The sequence below is a fragment of the Stomoxys calcitrans genome, chromosome 3 (genome assembly GCF_963082655.1).
Source record: "Stomoxys calcitrans chromosome 3, idStoCalc2.1, whole genome shotgun sequence".
NCBI classification, from domain to species: domain Eukaryota; kingdom Metazoa; phylum Arthropoda; class Insecta; order Diptera; family Muscidae; genus Stomoxys; species Stomoxys calcitrans.
In genome coordinates, this window is record NC_081554.1 from 39,621,737 (window position 1) to 39,644,451 (window position 22,715).

General features: G+C 37.1%; 1 protein-coding gene and 1 long non-coding RNA gene across 12 annotated transcripts in view; one reads left to right on the top strand and one right to left on the bottom strand.

Moving 5' to 3' along the window:
• The window catches only part of LOC106081664 (uncharacterized), a 124,641-nt gene that overhangs the window by 38,517 nt on the left and 63,409 nt on the right, over positions 1-22,715 (top strand). The window lies entirely within an intron of this gene.
• LOC106081662 (uncharacterized) overlaps positions 1-22,715 on the bottom strand; it is an 89,281-nt gene that overhangs the window by 15,262 nt on the left and 51,304 nt on the right. For 8 of the 10 annotated variants that reach the window (XM_013243794.2, XM_013243793.2, XM_013243798.2 and 5 more), the window contains 3 exons: positions 1,903-2,058; positions 1,540-1,845; positions 710-811 (listed from right to left, as the gene is read on the bottom strand). In XM_013243794.2, the coding sequence (XP_013099248.2) occupies positions 710-811; positions 1,540-1,845; positions 1,903-2,014 (520 nt within the window). In that variant the 5' untranslated portion in view covers positions 2,015-2,058. The remainder of the gene's footprint in view (positions 1-709; positions 812-1,539; positions 1,846-1,902; positions 2,059-22,715) is intronic. The other 2 variants (XM_013243801.2, XM_013243797.2) reach the window with 1 other exon arrangement.

Here is a 22,715-nt window from a genome sequence, read left to right on the forward strand (position 1 = left end):
TTAAGATCAATGATAAGGGGCCTCCTTTTTTGAACCGAGTCTGAAAGGCGTGGCGCAATGCGACACCTCTTTGGAGAGAAGTTTTACATGGCATAGTACCTCAAAAATGTTGTCAGCACGAGGGGGGGGAAACCACCGCTGAAATTTTTTTCTGATGGTCTCGCCAGGATTTGAACCCAGGAATTCGTTCAGCGTCATAGGCGGAATATTGCAATTTACCCAAAATCTGACGACCATATATATGTGAACTAGAAATCTACCCTTCCTTACTGGTTTTTACTAAATCTTTGGGATTCCATTGACGATGTGAGCCCTAAATATGGCGTAGCTAAAAAAAGCAACCTCTAGATCTACCCTAAATCAAGATTTTATATATCAAAACATTTTTTTTCTAAGGTTACTAAAATAAATAATCTTATAAAAGACACAGAAAAAAAAGAAATAGAAAGGATACTAACAAACATCTAAGGACAACCTTCACCTTTAATTGAAAGACATACGCCTACCCGAGAGTTGATAGATATTATCACCCAGTGCAAAGATAGATTCACATTTGAATTATATACAATGGAATAGCCAATCACAGCCCAATATTTGAAATAGGTTTACGTAGTCACCTCTAATACTAAGCACATAAAGAACACTTAACACAGAACAGAAAACATAACAAAAAACGGCATATCGAAAATGAAATATGGATTTGTTTTACCTGGTGTCTTAATTACTATAACTTTGAACTTTATGCGAAAAGTGTACTGAGGGGCACGGGGTTTGATCACATCGAGTGGAACTACCCGATAATGATTTGGACCTAAAAGGAATGGAATAATTTGGACACATGGCCAAGTGGAGTAAGAAAACGGGAAGGATTTGGTTGTATAAAAAGAGAGAAAATTAAAAACAATATTATTAATTTTCATATATTAAAAAAATAGCTAATCATGTTGGTTTACTAATAAAATTGCAGAATATCATCATTCTCAAGTGCCAAGAAATTCTATTGAGATCTACTGGTACTACTGCACCTAACTACCGATCTACAGTTGGGTATATAATAATACTTGTATGTACGATTGCAAGACATTTGAAAGTTACCTTGAATTGAAAGTTTACTTGAAAATATGATTGGATAGATACAAATTAAGAAATAAAGAGCTGATGAGAAATGTGATAAACGCCAAGGTTTCTGATATTCATATGCGTGTGTACACTGCTAGAAATATATGTACATGATGGTATGATGTTAAGAGCCAAGCAAATGTAATTGCTGTATGCCAGGTGGCTCCGGGTGTTTAAGTGGTCAAGACATTAAACGCACACTCATAAGGATGTTGTAGATGATGGACGACGACATTTACAAATGTATGGACGATAGACAGACAGTAAACAGAAGCAATAACACTAACCCCAACACCCATCCATTCCAATTTTATGTATGTGCCACTTTCAATATGATTGGTGTTTTCAAATAAACTATATTTTCTCATTCCCCCTTTGTGATGACACCGATGGATTTAGAGTGAAACCCCATTTACTTACCTGGTGTGGTATTCAATTTGTCCATGGCCAATTTTTGACCAAATGTATATTTGGCCGTTGACTGTTTGACCGCCTTTACGGCCTTGTCCACATCATATTCGCCAGGTGCTGGGGTGCAAAATTTCGACATTTCTTTATGGCGACTTTGTAGGGTGGCCGCTGGTGGTGTATCCTTGCCCTTGCTGCCTAAACCGGTTACGTTGTACTTGGCTGGTCCTTCGCCCAAGGAATGAACGGTCTGGCGATGTTTTTGTCCGAAGGTAAAGGAGGGGGCAGCTTGCTTGCGGGAATCAAGTAATTTTGTACCTTTAAGAATAGGAGTAATTGAGTAATTAGTATTTCGATATTTGCATGGCCATTTACCTATTAAATTGGGTAAAGCTACTGCTGCTGGTCCAGGTGTCGAGGTTTCAGCAGCAATTTGTCCACGTCTTACGGTAGGTGTCCAGGGCCTTTGTTCGAAACCGGCTACCATAGCTATGTGTCGCTAGAATGAGTTTCGATTCGGGATACGATGAACTGTAAAAAACACACATTTTTTCTTTATTGTCTATGTTCTAACAGATTTAATATGAAAATTCAAATCTAGTGATTATGTATTGTAATGGGACTATTCCTGATAGAAACGATACGAACAACGATATTACTGATAAAAGAAATAACATAGACTTCTATACGGATAGTTTCAAACTAGACGACCAGGTGAGCTTTGGGGTGTACCCTGAATAACTAGGATTGGTCATGTCGACAAGGTTACCTGCCACTGTACTGTGTATCAAGCGAAGAACCTTGCCTATAATTGTAAAGTGGTGTAATGGTTAAGATATAATGTCATAACGACAGCTGTCATAAATATCTTCTCAGACAGCCAGGTAGCCATTATATCTCTGGAGAACGTATTTCTCAACACTAAAACCGACCTCCACTGTCGCATATCTCTCAACGAAATGGCTCAAAAGTTAAAAATTCAACTGTTCTTGGTGCCGGGCCACTTAGATATCCCAGGAAATCGTAGAGTGGGTATGCCTCTAGCGACATGTAGGCTAAGTGTTCAGGATCAGGCCCGAAGGGAAACGAATGAAAGATGGTCATAAAGGGGGGATTGTGAACAATCGAAAACAATTTGGCCTAATCTAGACTTGCAGAGGTCTACAGCTTTGCTGTCGCTAGCTATTGGGTTGCCCAAAAAGTAATTGCGGATTTTTTAAAAGAAAGTAAATGCATTTTTAATAAAACTTAGAATGAACTTTAATCAAATATACTTTTTTTACACTTTTTTTCTAAAGCAAGCTAAAAGTAACAGCTGATAACTGACAGAAGAAAGAATGCAATTACAGAGTCACAAGCTGTGAAAAAATTTATCAACGCAGACTATATGAAAAATCCGCAATTACTTTTTGGGCAACCCAATAGAACAGACGTCTCATTGTCTTCGTTAGGACAGGTCAGAGTCTGATCAGAAAACATGCTGTTAGACTGAAGGTTGCAAGTAACGACGTCGAGGAAAAAAAAGACTATAGAACATCTGCTGTGTGTGTATCCCGCAATGGAAGTCAGGAGTTGTTCCACCTTAGGTTTTCATTTCTTTGAAAATTTGTCGGATTTAGCGGATGTGAAATTTCGGGGTTTTTTAAGTGACCTGGATGGCTCAATGGTATGAACTAGAAGGCATCTTCCTTTTCCTGTTCCTGTGCTATCATCATGGACGCAAACGTCTAAGTGAGTCTAATAGCAGACTGTCACTTAGACCTAACCTAAACTTTTGGATGTTGTAGGTACTGGGCAATACACTAGCTGATCGCCGATTTTATGTTCGTTCTTTTCGGGCGAAAAACGAAATTTTCCGGTAAGGTTCGGTCAACCGGCCCATCGATTAGAAAGCGTTGTGCGTTCCTAGAAAGTTTTGTAGTCCTGACAACCCTCCTTACCTCTGAGATAAGAAGACGCATCTCAGCGAACCAAAGATCATGAAAGTAACGATAAAACAGAACCATGCTGCCCACATTCCAAAGCTGCTCAAGGGAGACATGAGAGTTGGAAACCCTTCCACCGCTAATCAATACCAAGGAGGACTTTGAAGGCCTTCCTTATATGTGAGAAATATATCCCATCTTCGGCATGACGGACGTAGGTTGTATAACTATTGATCAGATCAGTTAAATACATTTCGTATCGTTTAAAAAAAGCCTAAGCCTAGGCATGTTTTAACCAACGGACATAACATTGTGTCCTCCGAACAATCATAGCAACTGACTGTTCAATACTCACACCGCCGATAGATAATGACTAACGTATTGGGTCAGTGAATCATTTGTGAGAGAACAACAGCACCGAATCATGGGTTAGGATTATGTAAGAGTGGCAGTCCTTTACAGCTCATTTAGACAATTATAAGTCCATTGGGAGACCACATTAGCGACAGACCAACGCCTCTGGTGGGAATCAAACCCACGACCTCCGCAATGGTAATCCGAGCTGGCGACCAATTCGGCAACCGGGGCGCCTGATGCACCGAGTCATTCTTATAATAAAATCAACTCTATACAGTCCACCCCCCACTCCGAAATAACCATCAAGTCCCTGCAGAATACAACATCAATAAGTCGCCTATTGACCTCAATTTCCTGAAGCTTAGGAATAGGGTAGGTAGGCACGCTTTTTCTTGTTTTTGTTTTTACATAAAAAAAAAAACAAAAAAAGCGTGCTTAGTTCGGCCGGGCCGAATCTTGGGAACTCACCACCATGGATTCCGCTAAAAATGTATACAAAACTAATTTTGTTGCAGGGCATAATTTTATTCTATATACCAAACTTCTGTCAAACCAGCAAAAATTAAAGCTTCTAGGAACCGAACAAGGATGATAAAGAGACCGGTTTACATGGGAGCTATATTAAGTTATAGACCGATTTGGACCGTACTTAGCACAGTTGTTGAAAGTCATAACAGACCACTACTTCCAAAATTTCAGCCAAATCGGGCAAAAATTGCGGCTTCCAGGGGCTCAAGAAATCAAATCGAGAGATCGGTTTATTAGGGAGCTATATCCAAATCTGAATTGATATGGCCCATTTACAATCCCCAACGACCTACATCAATATAAAGTATCTGTGCAAAATTTCAAGCGGCCAGCTCTACGCATTCGACCGCTATCGTTATTTTGACAGATGGACGGGCGGACGGACATGGCTAGTTCGAACCAGAATTTCGAGACGATCAATAATGTATATACTTTATGGGGTCCTAGTTTAATATTTCGAGGTGGTGGGTACAAAAATCTAAAAATTTCGATAAAGAAAATTCCGATAAGGAACAGGAGGCCACCACATATCAATTAATAACTCATTGTTGAGGAGAGTGTTCTACAAGACTTAATACCTCAAAATGTTGCCAGCATTTAAAAGGAATATCCACCGCTGAACATTTTTCGGATGTTCTCTTCACGATTCAAACCCAGGAGTTAGGCGTCGTAGGAGGACATGTTAACAGGGTGGCCTCAAATAAGATTTTCATTAAACACTAAATTTCAATATTTTACTATTGATGACATAGACATATTCGGTCATTGACATCTAAAAACTAAATGTCTTTACATTGCTGTTATTAGATTCTTAGCTCCTTTCAACTTAAATGACATAATCATTAATATTTCCACTATCATGTCTTCTTTCTGGTGTAGTATTCGTCAGGCAGAAATTAATTACAAATAATTTTAGACAGAGTCCTTATAACAAAACCGATATGTGTGCTTGAAAAAGTTGGAAGTCTCGAAATTTCATAGGAAATTAGACAAGTTGTAAATCACTTCCTACCGCACATGCTGGCCCAATATTTCAAAAAGTTTTCCTAATTATTACGAATAAGCTGTAAATTTTGTCATAAATAAGTCGTAAATGGATTTTTTTCATTAATAAGCCCTTTTGTAGTTCTAAAAAAGCCACATAACGTATGCATATTGATTAATATTAATATTTATTAAATATTTAATATTCGTGTTAGTTTCACAGATATTAAGATATTAGTGTGGGTCTGAGTTAGTAGTACAAATATTAAAATAGCAAATTGCAACAATCCTACATTAAAAAGTGAAGTAAATAGAAAAGATAAACTTAACTCGTATAAGGTTTACCTTTCCTATTTACTTCATAATTTCAACGAGTCAATATTGTAATCTTAGACCTACCAAAAACTTGTTTTTTTTTTGTTTTGCATTCAACTATGTCCCACTCTATTATGAATCTCATCCCCAGGTTAAGGAAGTTTTGTATTGTGAAGGCATTCATGCCAGTATTTATTATTCCCTTCCATGTCATTAAAAATCACATTGGGGTAGAGTTCAAAGGAATGTCTGTTGAATTCCAAATGAAAGAAAATATTTTGATATTCGTTTATTTTCATGAAGTACCTACGTTTGTTGTTTTAATACACTTTTATTTTGTTTTTGTTTGGCTTGGTTTGGTTGTTTAGCAACCTTGTGAGGCAATTTCTAGAACAACTCCTATATTGGCGGAAAGCAAATTGCCACTTGCTACTGCAATAACTGCAGCAGTTACCACCTCAATTGGGCTGTCATTGTCTGCAGAGGCGTGTTCTACTGTTTTCAAATTATTGATAACAAAGTTTGAAAATGATGGGCCAAGATAAACACTTCAAAAAATGAAATAAGGTGAAGGTACAAAACAAGAAGTCAATCATTTAGTTCTAATTCTAAATGAAATAAGTGGCTATTTGTCAAGTTTTATTTTAATTCACCTCAAAATTCATCCTTCCTTTAGCTCCTATTGTATGTCCTAATAGATTTCTTGTTTCTAGGGGCCAGAATTGGTCATTGCACTTTTACATTTTTTTCCCAGGGGCCTGCCTTCATAAATTTTCAATTCTCCGAGGTTATTCAAATTTTGTTATTCATGTTACAACTTTTTAGAGCAAAGTTCTAGTTTTCGTTTTTCAGTTCTCTTGAAAGACATACAACATTGATGGGTTTGTTAGTTTTGACCTTCTTTCAACAATTTCTGAAAGCAGCTCAACACGAATCTAGAAATTCGTGGTTGTTTATTTACATGCCTTAATTTTTGTTTTTTTTTTCCTTGGCCACCATCACTACTACAGGCCAATATAATCAACCAAACGGCAGTGCTTCCGTTTCCCTTATATTTACTGAAAAGACATTACGTGTCGACAGACAGACATGCAGACGGCTGGACGGACATGTTTAAGAAATACCACTAAATATCACAAAGAGTATATGGGTCTGTCTACACGAAATAAGACGACTTAAAGGTATTATTGATTTGTATTTGAAGAGAATTTTTTGAAGTTTACTTTATTGAATTGTACACAGAAAAAAATAAAGATCGGGTTCAATCACGAAATTAATTGATCCGATTAATTTTTTAATTGAGGCCACTTCAATTACGAATATGATAAATATCAATCAACGTTTTTGAAAAAGTAATTGAAAATCATTTTAAATTAAAAAAAATTACATATTCAATTAAAAAAATTATTGAAATTTGAGAAATTTTCAATTAATTTTTTAATTGATCTATTTTAAGAATTATTGAAATTTTCAATTAATTTTTAATCGATCAAATCAAAAAAATTTTTAATTTATCCAATTAAAATATTTATGACATTTTTATACCCACCACCGAAGGATGGGGGTATATTCATTTTGTCATTCCGTTTGCAACACATCGAAATATCCATTTCCAGTTCCGACCCTATAAAGTATATATATTCTTGATCAGCGTAAAAATCTAAGACGATCTAGCCGTGTCCGTCCGTCTTTCTGTTGAAATCACGCTACAGACTTTGAAAATAGAAATAGTGAGCTGAAACTTTGCACAGATCCTTTTTTTTTTTTTTGTTCATAAGCAGGTTAAGTTCGAAGATTGGCTATATCAGACTATATCTTGATATAGCCCTCATATAGACCAATCCTCCGATTTAGCCACATTTATTATCTTATTTTGCTGAAATTTGGGACAGTGAATTGTGTAAGGCCAGTCGACTTCCTTCTTCAATTTGGCCCAGATCGGTCCAGATTTGGATGTAGCTGTCATATAGACCGATCTCTCGATTTAAGGTTTTGGACCCATAAATGGCTCATTTATTTTTCGATTTCTCTGAAATTTGGGGCAGTGAGTTGCGTTAGGCCCTTCGGCCCGGCCGAACTAAACGCTTTGTTACTTGTTGAAAAAGTAATTGAAAATTTTTTCAGTTGAAAAAATTACATATTCAATTCAAAAATTATTGAAATTATAGGAATTTTCAATTAAATTTTTTAATTGATCCAATTAAAAGTTATTGAAATTTTTAAAATTTTCATTTAATTTTTTAATCGATCAAATTAACAAAATTATTGAAATTTTTGTAATTTTCAATTTATTAATTGATTCAATTAAAAAATTATTCCACATTTTTTGAAAATATATTTGGTATACAGATGTTTACGTATTGGAATATGAAGTTGTGGAACATATTTTGGGCAAAGGTACATAGGCACTCGTATAAAAAAAATCCTCCGCGGGGGTTCTCCAAAAAATTTCGTATGTCGAGTAGGATGCCCTATAGATGTGTTGTTGTTGTCGTAGCAGTGTGTTGTGCACAGAGGCAGCGGCCTTTGGCCGATGAAGGACTTCATCGGGCTAATTCACGGGCACGTAGAACCGGCTGCCATGGTATTGCTATAAATTTGTCAAAATGCGGGTCGTATAGCTCTTTGAAATTTCCTTCCCTTAATATTGCAGGGAACAAAATAGCCTTAAATTGAATTTTTTAATCACCATATTTGAAAATGTTTTCGGTTAAAAAATGATTGAACCAATTAATTTTTAAATTGAGTAATACAAAATTTTCAACCACGATTGTGATTGAAAAAATTTTCAGATTCAATTACAAAATTGATTGAATCAATTAATTTTTTAATCGAAAGTGGCAATAATTTCAATCACGACTGTAACTGAAAATCAATTCATATTCAATTAAAAAATTATTGAATCAATTAATTTTTTTATTTGAAAACGTTTAATTAAATTTTTAATTAAAAATTTTTGCGTTTTTTTTTTCTTTGTAAGAGCGGATTTACTCTTCTGTAATGCTGAAGAAGTACTTTGCTGGCCATATTAATCCGCCCCACGCCACTGTGGTCATACACATAAGTCAGTGATCGGCTGTTGTGCGATCACTGACTTTGAACGCATCAACCGCTTCTTTAGGTGTCGAAAAACGTTGACCTCTCATTTTATTTTTTACGTACGGGAATAAAAAGAAGCCATTCGATGCCAATTCAGGACTATACGGCAGATGACTCATCAGATGGATGTTTTGAGTGCCCAAAAAATCAGTTGTTTGAGTCGATGTGTGAGAGCTGGTATTGTCGTGGTGAAGAGTGATCCGTCTTCGGGGCTGTTGTGTACCACTCAGAATTGACTGTTCTGCGTTGATCTAGTATTATGATTGCGGCACGTCTAGTTATTCCGAAAAAACAGGCGATCATTTGCTTGGAAGCATTGAGCCATCCGCGATGCATGAACTTCCAAATGGCAATTTCAGACTTCCGTCAATCCAAGACTGTTCCAACGGCAGCAGTTCCTCGCATTCTTATCATTCAATGAATGTTCAAGTGCACAACGAAAAGAGTTTGGCAATGTTGGTATTTTTTTTTATTCTTAGAATTTGTATCGGAATAAAAGCCCTAATTTTGGCTTTCTTTTCTCTTACTGCGCTTAGGAGAGTTAAAGGACACATTGAGCCCTGTTTCAAAACAAAAGCGTGCTCTACACCGTACTCAATAGTCGTTGGGTATGTAGGGCACCTTAATCAATATGACACAGGTGTTGATGAAGATACATGGCATATCCGAAATTGCGATCCAACAGTGTTTCGAAAACAGCACGCTTGCCTGACTTTTATAAGTTCTTTGCTTTGCTATTCTTGGAATAGAAAGCATTGCATATGATCTCGAGCTGGACGAAGAAATACTTAGTTTTAGGGTGAATCGTGTGTGCTGTTCAGTTCGTGTAGTGTTATGTGATTGAATTCGGATCTCACTCACTAATCGAATGACTCACGCGTTACACGCAACTTTTCTTTAACGGAAACACTCTATTTACGACCCACCTTATTTCCATCTATGTATCATAAAATACATGAAATGTCTCATATGGTAACAACGTGTCCATGAAACGAAGACAGTAAAAAAAGTCATAAAATGTCTTAGAAAATATTGTAGAATTATTTAGCATACTTTTGGGCGGAATATTATTACAAATTCACCATACAGCAGCTAACTTGCAAAGAAAAAACATCGTCAACGGATAACCTGGTACGAATTGGAGCAATCAACTACCTAGCTTAATCAAATAGGGGTTTGAAGACATGGCTGATTTTTAATGCTGAGGTACATACGTTGAAGAAATGAAAGCAACGGGTTATTTAATCAGAGGCAAATATCTGAAATACTGATAAATATGGGAAACATTTGTGAGAGAATAAGTATTTTTGAAGAAGGCTCACTTCGACATATACCTTTATCATCATTCAAGGGAGGTACATCAACTTTGTCATTCCGTTTGTAACACTTGCAAATATTGGTCTAATACCCTATAAAGTATTTCATGATCGGCATGAAATTTTAAGTCCATCTAGTCAAGTCTGTCCGTCTGCCGAACTCATACAAAATTTTGAACGAGTAAAACAGCAAAGCAGTTTACCCCTTAACATTTTATAAAGGAACAGGGGCAAATTTCTCACATATCACCGAATGCTGTCTGATTCAAGTTTAAGCTCAATGATAAGGGGCCTCATTTTTGTAGCCAAGTCCGAACGGAGTGCCGCAGAGCGATACCTCTTTGTGGAGAAGTTTTTACATGGCAAAGTACCTTACAAATGTTGCCAGAGGGGATAGCCACTGCTGACAATTTTTTTTTAAAGCCACCACCATAGGTTAGGGGTATATATATCTAGACATTCCGTTTGTAACACCTCGAAACATTCTTCTAAAACCCTATAAAGTGTATATATTCTTGACCTTTTCGACATTCTGAGTCGATTTAGCCATGTCCGTCCGTCTGTCGAAATCACGATAGCGGTCGATCGCGTAAAGCTAGCCGCTTGAAATTTTGCACAGATACTTACCATTGATCTAGGTTGTTGGGGATTGTAATTGGGTCATAACAATTCAGATTTAGATATAGCTCCCATATAAATCGATCTCCCGATTTGATTTCTTGAGGCCCTGGAAGCCGCAATTTTTGTCCGATTGGCAAAAATTTTGCGTATAGTATTCTGTTATGACTTCCAACAACTGTGCTAAATACGGTCCAATTCGGTCTATAACCTGATATAGCTCCCATATAAACTGATCTCCCGAATTGATTTCCTGAGCCCTGACAAGCTCCAATTTTTGTCCGGTTTGGCTGAAATTTTCCAGATAGTGTTCTAATGTGAGTTCCAACAACTGTGCTAAGTATGGTTCAAATCGGTCTAAAACCTGATATAGCTCCCATATAAACCGATTTCCCGATTTGACTTATTGAGCCCCAGGAAGCTAAAATTTTTATCCGATTTGCATATAATGTTCTGGCATCACTTTTAACAACTGTGCCAAGTATGGTTCAAATCGGTCTATAATCTGGTATAGCTCCCACATAAACTGATCTCCCGATTTGACTTCTTGAGCCACTGGAAGCCACAATTTTTATCTGATTTTGCTAAATTGTTGCAATTACGACTTTCAACAAATGTGTTACGGTCAAAATCGGTCTACAACCTGATATAGCTCCCATATAAACCAATCTCCCGATTTGCCTTCTTGAGCTCTTACAAGCTGCAATTTTGTCCGATTTGACTGAAATTTTGCAGATAGTGTTCTGTTACGACTTCCAAAAACTGTATTACGACTTCCAAAAACTGTGCTATGATTCAAATCGGTCTATAACCTGATATGGGTTTCATATACACCGATCTCCCGAATTAACTTTTTGAGCCCCTGAAAGCCTCAACATTTGTCGGATTAGGCTAAAATTTTGCAGATAGTGTTCTTTTACGACTTCCACTAACTGTGTTAATTATAGTCCGAATTGGTCTATAATCTGATAAAGCTCCCATATAAACCGATTTCTCGATATGACTTCTTGTGCCCCTGGAAGCTACAATTTTTGCCCGATTTGGCTAAAATTTTGCATGAAATGTTCTGTTATGACATCCAAGAGTTGTACTAAGTATGGTTAAAATCGGTATATAACCTGATATAGCTTCCATAAAAACCGATCTCCCGATTTCACTGAAATTTAGCACGTAATGTGCTGCTTTGACTTTCAACAACTGTACAAAGTATTTATTTAACCTGATACAGCTCCCATCTGTAACAGATCTGCCTATTTGACTTCTTCAGACCTTGCAAAGCACAGTTTTTGTCCGATTTGGCTGAAATTTTGCATGCGGTGTTCTTTTACGACTTCCAACAACTGTGCCAAGTGCGGTCCAAATCAGTCTATAACCTTATATTCGGCCCGGCCGAACTTAGCACCCTTTTACTAGTTTGGTGTTCTTGCCAGGATAAGAACCCAGGTGTTCAGCGTCATAGGCGGACATGCTAACTTACCTCTGCACTATGGTGGCCTCGAATAAAACTAGCCATTCAAAACTTTGCACAAATACTTTTTATTGTTGTAGATCTCTCTGTCGGTCTGTCGAAAGCATGCCCTGAAGGGGTAAAGCAAGACGCTTGAAATTTTTCACAAATACTTCTTTTAAGTGTATTATGTCGGTTGGGATTATAAATGGACCAAATCGATCCATGTTTTGATATAGCTGCCATATAAACCGATCTCCCGATTTGACTACTTGAGCCTCAATTACCATCCGTTTTGACTGATATATAAACGTGGTGTTTTGTTATGACTTTCAACAACTGTGGTCAATATTGATCCATAACCTAATATAGCTTCCAATTATAGTTCTTTAGGCTTTTGAGGGTGAAATTCTTATTCGATTTGGCTGATATTTTGCATAATGACTTTTCCTATAACCTTCAACATTTGGTTTAAATATGGTCTAAATTGGCCCATGACCTGATACAGCTCCTATATAAACGAATTTCTCCGGATTTTACTACATGAGTAGTTATAGGGCACATCTTATCGGATTGGGCTGAATTTTTGCACAATGGCTTGTACTATGGTCTCCAACATCCAAATCAGGTATGACCCGATTCGGTTAATTAAAATTCTCAGTTCGAATGTTTTATGATCTTGTCAGCCAATTCAGGCTTCTACAATCTACAGAGGTCCCGAATGTTAAAGGGAATCCAGGCAAGGATTCTTCTTCTTCGGATATAGCTTAAATATCAACTGTTCTTATTCATCATCCCTTGTTTGCCTATAAAAAGAGATACCGGGCATTAAACATATGCGATCCATAGTGGAGAATATATAAGATTCAGCCCAAACGAACTCAGCGTGCTCTTGTTCTAAGACTTTAATTTTTGTGTATTTTTCTGCCACTTTGCCGCAATGGGTTAAATGAGATTTACAGTTGGTAAAGTCTGCGTATAGTCTCATATTACATACTTCATATTCAGGTAAACCTTTTGTTGACCTCAATGGATAACCCTTTAGGTAAGTATGTCATATTCATTTAAGCTTTAGTTATTCTTTTCTTTTGTTTTTCTCTTTTGCATATGAAGTTGATTGGTTGGTTGTTCAGTTTGTTTGGCTGTCTATTGAATGTTGCTACCGGGCTTTGTTTTGGATTTGTTTTACTGCCGTGATTGTTCTTCAGTTAAATGTTGTTTTAATTGGCTTTAAGTGGTTCAGCACAAGCGGCAGCTAATGCTCCTATACACCAACAGTTCATATCAATTATAAGTTCGCATTTCGATGAAAATTGATAGTGATGACGATGGATAGGCGACATAGACATAGTGAGTTTAGGAAAATATTAAATCATCAAAAAAAAGTTAATGTCGTCATGAAAAGTTTAACAAAAGGCGTTTTTATAACAAAAATTAGCAAAACAGCAAATTTTGTGTATGGGCGAGGGGCGTCTAGACTTTTGTTCTCAAATTTTAATGCTTTTATTTCGTTGGTTAGATGTTCCCATTCAAGCCACTGCTAATATATGTTGTATATTATTTGTCACACAACAACACACTTGACATCATTTTCAGGCAACATGAGGTTATTTCTTCCTACTCGCTGTGTACCTATCATGACTTAAGCGAATCGTGTAATTCAAATCGCTATTCAATTAGCATGGGGATCTTGTATAGGGGCCAAACATTCAGGTTCTATGTTAATTTTATTTTTTTTGTTCTTTTTTTCTTTTAATTTAATTAAGATCAATTAACTTTGAATTGATTCGGTCACCATTTAGCCACACTTGATCTGTGCCAATCAGCCCCGACCAAAACAACTGCTCAATCAAGAGAGACGATAATCATGAATGAAAACATTAACGATTTAATGAATGAGCAGATTTAATGAATGAATGAAGGAATCGACTATCCATAATTACTATAAACAATTTTGAAGACGTTCTAGAAATTTATGTGATTTTTATGTGCATTTTAATGCAGTATATTTTAATTTGATTTGGCAATAAATTCTAATTAAAATAAACTGTTATGTTAAAGGCTCGATTAGTATGATTTTCATGTCCATTAGAAATATGCTAATCGTTCAAGTGGAGTTGCCAACTCTTTTCCAATGTTCCTAATGGAGCATCTTAAACACTTTCCTTACAATAAATGAAAAGGAGCAAGCTATTAAATTTTATGCTACAAATAAAAATAAATCAGCATTTATGACTTTAAAAATGTTGTACCACTTTAAAATTTAACTCCGTCCCTCTGTAAGTCCATGTATTCTTGTAAAAAAGGTACAGATTTGCAGTCCAATCATCAAGAAATTCTGTACACATCGCTTTTGTGCTCCAAGGAGGAAAGGTATTGAAACAGATATTAATCGATTAAAATTTAGATAAAGTCTGAGTTAGGCTGGAGGGCATGCAGCTAGTAGTCTCAATTACTAGCTGTTTCACTCGCAACTTGCAACCTCAGTTACTAGCTGTTTCAATCGAAAACCTTAGCTCCATTAAATTCTCAGTTTGAATATGGTATGGTTTAGTCAGTCAATTCAGGACTCTACAATCTACAGAACTCCAGAATGACTGATACAATAAGTGCATAGAGAGAGTCCAGGGACGGGTTCTTCTCCTTTCAAATGCAGAGGAGTGACACAAAACCTTCTCGAGCGTCCTTAATTTAGATGTAACTCTCATTTTTAGTCCGATTTACACTTATAAGGCCATGGTAATTTCATGCAATTTGCATAAAATTTGGTAAGGATTGTTTTGTTACCGATATAAAAACTTCTGCTAAATTTCATCAAAAGCGGATTTGATTTGGATATAGCTCCTACATATACATATATATGTATCACCCGGATTATAATTATTAAATCGTTTTAATTACAATTTTAACCCGTTCTGCATAATATTTGTTACAAATGGTTTTTTAAAACGACTGCATTTAAAGATACCGATCAGTGTTGCCGTTTTTGGTAGGTTCCTACCAAAATTGGTAGGTTTTTATACTCTTGGTAGGCTGGTGGGCTGACCTAAATTTTTGGTAGGTTTTTCCAACAGATAAATACCAAGTTAATTACTGAAAAATCGCCTGGGATTCATTTCTCGTTTCTTTGTATTTGTTAAGAGCGCAGAATAGAACTAAGGATGTCGAGGATCCAAATACAAGGGGTCTCATTGCTTCGTAAATAAGTTCTGGTACAGGTATTAAGGAAGCTCTTATAAATTTCGTTGGTAGAATATGCGGCTTTTGTGCGTTCTCTCCGCCCGAAATTTTGTACAAATACTTTTTATTGGTGTGGGCCTAATTTTCATCCAATTTGACTACAATTTAGAACGGTGACATTTTCTTTGAACTCAAACAGCTGTAGCAAGTACGGCCCAAATCCCTCCATAATCTGGCAAAGCTCCTTTATAAATTGATCTCCAGATTATGCTACTTTAACTTCTTAAGAGCATTGGCAAAAATTTTGCGCGAAGAATTTTTCTTTGATCTGAGATAGCTGCACCAAGCACGGCTCGAATCGGTCCATAACCTGATATAGTTTCTAAAATAACCGCTATCCTCTATACTTCTTGAACCTCCAGAGATCTTAATTTTCATCCAATTTGGCAGAAATCTTGCACGATGACTTTTTATACCCTTTATACCCGCGTCATTCCGTTTGTAACACATCGAAATATTGAGACCCAACAAAGTATACAAAGGGTGAATTTTTTAAGGGCTATAGGAAAGTTTTTCAAAAAAAAATCTTAGTATGGTCCATATAATTTAATGGTAGTAAGGTCCATATAATTTAAGGTTTGATGTTTGATTATTTCATGCATATGTCAACCGCCATGTGAGGCGCAGTCACGGTCATGCAAGTCAAGCTCTTGCATTTTGGGCAAAAAACCGTTGGGTATCATCTCACGGTAGCTCTCGCCATTTACAATTACATTACGATTCGCATCATCTTTCAAGAAGTACGGTCTAATGATGCCACCAGCCCATAAATCGCACCTAACTGTGGCTTTTTCTGGATGCATTGGTAGCTCTTGCAATGTTTCTGGCTGATGTTCACTCCAAAATTGACAATTCTGCTTATTTACGTACCCATTGAGCCAAAAATGAGAAAAAATTAGCAAAAATGAGCGCGCGATGAACTTTCTTAACAGAGCACGCATTTTGATAATAAAATTCAATAATTTGCAAGCGTTGTTCGATTGTGAAATGATTGATGGTTAAATTATAGACCAAACTAAAGATGTTTGACAGTGAAACAAAACACGAAACGTGCGTAAGCTGTTTCATATGAAAAATATCAATTATTTTATTTTTATTAAAACAGTAAAAAAGTAGCTGAACAGAAAGGGCAATGTCAAATAATTGGTTTATGGAGTTAATAAACACTTTAATTGAATTTTCGAGCTTATCATACATCGAAATTGCAAAATTGTTAATCAATAATACAAATTCCTTTAAAGACCAAATTCAGCAAATGTTTTAATTAAATACACCTACATTTTAATTTCCTCTGTGTTTATAAGTAAGGTGTGAAGCATTATTTGGCAGTGAAGGCCAGTGGACTGCCATCAACAAACTTGCTTAACCTAAACCCTTTCGAGTCGACGCAGTCTGAGTTAAGAACGTGGGCTACGAACGTAACACTGTGAAACAGTGAAACGGTCGACAGGATGACGAAAATCCTATGGGGAAATCCGGATTGTGAGAAGACGTGGCTATTACTGAAAGGAAGCAAGCAGGTCGGTAAAGCTTTCGGTATTATAACAGCACACATAGGACTAGGAGCTCACTTATGCATAATTCGTTGGACATGTGGAGAAGATGATGAGACGTTGGATCATTTTCTATTTCAATACCCTACAAGACATCGGTATTTAGGTGGGGACACAATATCAGACGTAAACCGTATTAAAGAACAATTAAAATCTTAATCATAAATCTTCTTTTTCGAGGTTACATGTTAGTATTTACTATTTAGAGCGCACAACAAGCTGATTACTGGCTTAGGTGAATGTCCATAGTGGCATGGGGCCGATTAAATTTTTTAGTTGTATTATTCTTCACCATAACCGTCATAGCATTTTTTCAATTAAAAAAATATTAGAATAAACGTGTCGAAGTAAGGAGCGCCGCAGGCACAAATTTTTTCAATTTAAAAATACGCGCGCGATTTTGAATTTTAAAATTGGGCGATTATTTATACTTCATTTTTTTGGCGTAATTTGCAAAAATTTTGGGTTTAATTCATTTATGCTGTGGATTTTTTCATTATGGGTTATTTCATCTTTGTTATAATGAAATAAAATAATTGGGGATTATTTCATTAAAAGAAAACAGTCATAACACCCAATGGGCCTTATCACCGCTATTTGGACGGGGCCTCATGAGCGTTAGGCGTTTTGGGCCTTATGAGTGTTAGGCGTTGTGACAAGTCACCTTTTCAACCTACCTTTCATTTTTACCCATATTCTTTCAATCCCAAAACACCTCTGTGTAGGTGAGTTTTGTGGTTGGGGCACTCCCCCAGTTTATTTGATCACAAAGTTTTAAACCAGTTTTGAATTTTATACCCTACACCACTACTGTGGTAAAGGTTATTATAACTTTGTGAATTTGTTTGTAACTCCCTGAAGGAAAAGAGATAGACCCATTGATTAGTATACCGATCAACTTAGAATCACTTTCTGATTTGTCTATGTCAGTCTGTCTCTCCGTCTGTCCATGTTAATTTGTGTACAAAGTACAGGTCGCAATTTTCATCCCATTGTCTTCGAATTTGGCACAAGCATTTTCTTGGGCATAGAGACAAATCCTATTGAAATTGGAAAAAATCGGTTGTTTGTATATAGCTTCCATATCGTTTGTCAGATTTGGATTAAAATTGCACTTGTGTCCTTATTTGTAACGGATTCCCAGGAAATTTTTGCACAAGATATTCCGTTATAAGTCTCGACATTATTGGTGAATTTCATAGAAATCGGTTCAGATTTAGATATAGCTCCCATATAAATGTTCATCTGATTTGCATTAGTAGTGCAAAAATTTGGTCATTTGTTAACCTATTCACATGAAAATTGGCACAAAGGATGCCATTATGGCTCCCGGTATTGCTATTGAAATTAATGGGAATCGTTTCAGATTTAGATATAACTCCCATATATATTTTCGCTCGGTTTTGTATAATACTTAATAATATTGTAATTTGTTAACTGATCTTCACAAAATTTGGCACAAAGGTTTCTCTTATAACTCTTCCGATAACTGATGAATTTCATAGAAATTTGTTCAGTTTTAGATAAAGCCCCCATATATATGCATCTCCCGATGTTTACTTTTAAGGCCTTTGCTAACCTATTTATCATTCGAACTTCTCAAAAATTTGTACAACGGTTTACTCTATGGCTCCTACAATATGTACGGATTTTGATCGAAATTCGACGACAGCCTGCATATCCAATGTAGTGTAGGGTATCAAAAGGTCGGCTTCGCCTGACTTTAACCCGTCCTTACTTGTTTTGTCTTAAGTTTGAGTAATAATTCGAACATATTTTTTCAAGTCATATCTGGTGCGATATTCTAAACCAAACAAAGCTTCTTAAAAAAATCATTTCTGTTCTCACAACATTACCAGCGATCATCTTTCTTCTGGACACTTAATCTTCATTATGACCTTCAAATGTGCCAATGTTTTCATTAGGCCTGTTTGAAGGTCACACCTACGAAGTATAACAAAAGCATTGTTATTTAAATTTTGGTGTTGGATTTATCATTTCTTTTAGTAACTAAAATTAAATTAATAATGTATTTTTTATCAAATCTAATAACAAAGAAAACGACAATGTCAAATTTTAGATAACATATATGCGTCGATTTGGTATATGTATGCTTTCATATGGGTGTTTCGAATTTTGTTGCTTTTGTGACAACAATATTTGCTTTTAGCCTCAAACAAATTCATGTATTGTTTATCTTAATCTACGTCATATGAAAAGTATATAGTTGAGATTTTCTTGGAACTTAATATGAAATGGGTTTTTATTTAAATAGCCGGTACATATACATGATCTTACATTAAAAAGCAACTTTATTACAATAGTATTACAAATGCCCAAACAATTTTCTTATCATATAAAGTTAAAACAATTTTTAATTTACTTATTGTGGCATAGCATTACAAATGGTGTCATATTTCATAATCATGTCTATGTTGACTAGGTCATGCAAAAATGAATGAAATACGTATCTACAGCTAGAAAAGAATTTGGATCGACATTTGTTGATGATTTATCAAAGAATAGAAGACTGAAATTTTAAGTGCTGAACATTTGAAAACTTGACGTTAAAAGAAGAGCAGAAGACTAAAAACATTTTTGAAATCTATATACCGAATCAGAAACAAAATGCAGCATAACCACGATACAACAATACGATAAAAACTGATTCTTAAATCGTTTGCCTTTTTTAAAAGTATCAATAATGCATTTTTATATCCAGCACCATAGGATGGGGGTACACTCATCTGGTCATTCCGTTTATAACACCTTGAAATATTGATCTGCGACCCCATAAAGCTGAAATCCGAAGCAATGAAATTTATAAAATTCTAGAGGGGGAACAAAAACTTGTGTTATGGCTTTCAACATCCATGCCCAGTATGATCCGAATAGGTCTATAGACAGATATAGCCCCCATATAAACCGATCCCCGAATTTGACTACTTAAGCCCTTAGAAGTCTTAATGTTCAGCTAATTTGGCTGAAATTTGGCCAAAAAACCCCTACATTATGACCTACAACATCAGTGCCAATTTTTATCTGAATCGGTCAATATGGTGATATAGTACCGATATCCCAATATTACTTCTTGAAAACAAAATAATTCAAACTTAATTAATAAGGGCACATTTTTAGCGGAATCCTTGGTGGTGGGTAACCAAGATTCGACCCGGCTGAACTTAGCACGCTTTTACTTATTGTTGCTAAATCATATTGGCTTCAAACAATGCCATACACATCAACGGCGCTCTCAAACTCAAACGGCAGAAACTCGTGGAATGTGCATACTCCTTCCGCGGACTTATATATGTCAAAGTAAGGAGATCTGATCCACAGCAAATAGTAAAAGACGTCGATCAGTTATCCAATATTTTTCGAGAATCAACTGAACCGCTAGAAAGAACTACCCACAACACTTCACCTATTATTGAAGCATAGTATAACTTTTATCACATATCAGTCTTTTTGTCTTCATACCTATTTTAAGTGTTATTTTTTAACAAAAATATGTATACCACGTTGAGATTATACCAAAATATAAAGTATATATGCTAATTAATTTTTGATCGTGATTCTAATACCATCACAAGCATTGCTGACATTGAAATATACTGCTGAATAATAATGGTTACAGTTGCAGATACGATCTTAACTGTATGCTTAAAATAATGGCGAACCAAAAGTCTGACTTTAGTGCTGCACATATCAATGCTCAAAGTCTTAACAACAAAATGGACGAGTTTAGATACATAAGTATTCTGCGACTATGGAATGGACATTATTTGTGTCCCTGAAACTTGGTCGCGCCCCTTAGTTGGTTTATGGTATTGATTGTGCCCACACTTAAGTGCCGTAGTGCCATAGAAAATGCTCCAACGTCTTATCATCTTCCCCGTATGCCCTACATATGCTATCACTTGCCGCACCGATTTGCAAAAGTGAGCTCGTAGTCCTATATGTTCCCTTATGGTACCAAAAGCTATACTGATCTCCTACTTACTTCCTTTCAGTAATAGCCTCGTTTTCTCACGATCCCGATCAACCCATAGGATTTTCGTTAACTCGGACTTCGTCGACCCGAAAGGCTTCGGGTTAACCAAGTTTTGCTCTGATGACCAGTTTACCGTTACTAAAGATATTCACACTCGACGTCCTCGCGTTAACACCACATCACCGCACGCATTCCATGATCGACGGATCTTTTCCTTCAGGATCCTATTATGGTTAGGCAGTCGACGTAGACCCCGGGCCAACTCTGTCCTCTAGCTTGGATCCATCTGTATAGCATGATCTCCCAGATGACAATGCAAGAGTTCCGTTAATCCATGACTGTGCCCCTGGCAGCAGTGTCTCACACTGAACCTCAAGTGTAATCTCAGGTATCCTAATCCATCTGGGTTTCCTATCATCGCCTCGATTATACCGCGATGGTATGACCTATCCTATTCTCCCATCGCCTCAAGTCTCACAATCGCAGTGTTCACCGAACCTGTTGTATTATCCTTACGTTGAACGCTTTTTCCAATGGACTGTCCTCGGATTCAAGCCCCATTTCGAACCTACGTCCTGTCTACATAGTGCCCAACCTCTGTGAGCCTTCTCAGTACGCTCCTGAATGTGATATTTCCAATTAAGTTTTCTGTTCAAGATCACTCCTGAGTATTTGACCTTATCACATATCTAAATCGTTCTATTGAGAAAACGTGGTGCCTTAAATTGGCTCACCTTCGTCTTTTTCGTGTACAGGCAGATTTCAGTATTCTCTGGGTTAACATTGAGACCACTACGTCTAAACAAGTCGTATGCCATCTGCTAGACCCTCCGGCCCTTCTGCAACCCGGCCGATCTGTGTGGTGTTCATTGCTGTCACGTTAGCTGCAAGCTACCGGGCGAGTCCACAAGTTGCGGATAGTGGAATGCTCCATACGGAGTAGAAGAGGTCGGACGGCACCGGCTCTTAAACAAACACAGAGTGCCTATGATGCTCGATGTGACATGATGAGTTTTTGGCGCCTTTAAATAACCAATGGCGAGCCTATTCCCGCGGCGATCGGTCCTTTGAACCGGAACGAGCTTGCTCACCTACGACAACGGCCCTTCTGTATAGCTGATTCGGATCCTTACCGCTAAGAAATATTATAACATCGTCAGCATCCGTTATAGGTCATCTATGCAACCAGGCACGGGATAGCTGTGAGCATCACACGGGCTGGAACATGGAGGTCCGATCTGTGTGGTGTTCATTCCTGTCACAAGAAGCTTAGCTGCAAGCTACCTGGTGCGTCCACAGGTTGTGGATAGTGGCATGCTCCATACGGAGTAGCTGCAACGGCAGTCGCGGACAATCAGCAGCATCGAGCGTAGAGTCTCAGTGAGTGGTCGGGCGGCGCGAGTTATTGGTGCCTTCAAATATCCAATGGCTCGCTGCGATAGGTTCTTTGGACCGGAAAGAGCTTGCTCAGCTACAGGATCGTGACGAGGATCGCCACCTCCACATGAAAATGTGGCTACGACGGCAACAATGGCCCTTCTACATAAATGGTTTGGATCCTTACCTCTTAGAATTACTAAATATAACATCGTCAGCATAGGTCATCTGTGCTAGTCACCCATAGGAGTAGCGATAAAATTCCTACCTTTTCGTTCTAGGTCTGTAGGCCTTTGGTGTCGCAAAACTTGCCTTGCTGGGCTTGGGAATAAATACCACCCTTCAGCCAGGCCTTCGAAGTGTATGCAAGCACGCTGTGAAAATAGCGGCAGATGGGGCGCCAGTTGGTCCGGGAGATTTAAATGGTGTGAAGCT